The following is a 1,098-nucleotide window of genomic DNA, read 5'->3' as shown; positions in this document are numbered from 1 at the left end:
GCGAGATTTGTTCAGTCCGAGGATCATCCCTGAGAGACGAGTAGCTAAGTCAGCACACTGCGAGTTCGTCGAAGAACGAAACAACGGCAGGCAGAAAGAGAAGAGGAACAGAGGAAAATTACTTACCAGCTGGGAAAAGGAAACCCCAACACGCCATCTGGATCCCGATATGCCATTTCAAGATCGCGTCTATCGGCTGCAACGAATGCCCAAGCGACATCAGTCCAGGACTCGCACAGAGAAAGGAAGAGAGAGTCAGGTCGGGAGAGAGAGGAAATCGAAAACTCACTTCTTCGTTCGTGAAATTCTGCTCGTACGGTCCGGTCTCAACTTCATGGTGCTGACGTCGTCTCGAGCAGGTCAGCGAACGAAATAATTGAGGAGAAACGAAGACCGACCTCGTGTGCGAGAACCGAGGACAGAGACAGGAGCAGAAGGAGGATTGCGACCAGTCGACGTTTCGCCTGCCCCATCTGATAGGATGCTGAGGGTCGGAAGTGGTGAATAGAGGATGGAAGAGAGAGAGAGAGAAGCCCACGCCGGAATCGGTTCAATATTTAGCTCAACATCTCCATCTTCTGCTACCACTCTAGTCCAGTATGGACGACTCTCTACCGATAGCTTCGACCTCTACTAGCCCGTACGAGGAAAGAGCGCAGTCACCTTCACAGGAAACGGTCCATTCCCATCTTCATCAAGTAATGCCTCTTTCTCCCTCTCACGCACTCTAATGAACCCATTGACGAGCTCAATATGTATGAAATAGGACTCGCTACAGCCTATACTCGGCAAACGGAAACTTTCCGAATCTGCTCCTTCTTCTGAATCTCCCGCTCCGATTCCCCTCTCCTCAACTTCTCTCGATCCCTCCTCCAGTACTACCCTCGCAGCATCCACTTCAGCTCCTCAGTATCCATCGATCGCCCCGCTCCCTCTCTTCGCTCCACCTCCTTCGACTCTTCCCCCTCATCCTTCATTCGAATTCTTCTCTACCCGTTCCCACCCTTTCAACAAGCATGGATTCCGTTACACTCCCTGTGGACCTTCTCCGAACTCCCCACTGCCCGTTCCTCCTCAACGAATCATCGAATCCCTCCC

At 52.0% G+C, this 1,098-nt stretch overlaps 1 protein-coding gene across 1 annotated transcript; it reads left to right on the top strand.

Moving 5' to 3' along the window:
* Positions 1 to 599: 599 nt before the first annotated feature.
* On the top strand, positions 600 to 1,097 carry JCM6883_004636 (uncharacterized protein; the record flags this gene model as incomplete). Its single annotated transcript, XM_076635748.1, has 2 exons — positions 600 to 698; positions 767 to 1,097. Coding segments are annotated over 2 exons (430 nt in total), but the record flags the coding sequence as incomplete, so codon positions are not given.
* Between the last annotated feature and the right edge of the window lies 1 nt (position 1,098).

This window comes from Sporobolomyces salmoneus, assembly GCF_050403485.1.
Source record: "Sporobolomyces salmoneus JCM6883 DNA, S_salmoneus_JCM6883_v1_ctg208, whole genome shotgun sequence".
Taxonomy (NCBI): Eukaryota; Fungi; Basidiomycota; class Microbotryomycetes; order Sporidiobolales; family Sporidiobolaceae; genus Sporobolomyces; species Sporobolomyces salmoneus.
This window is presented reverse-complemented; position numbering and strand designations above follow the sequence as displayed.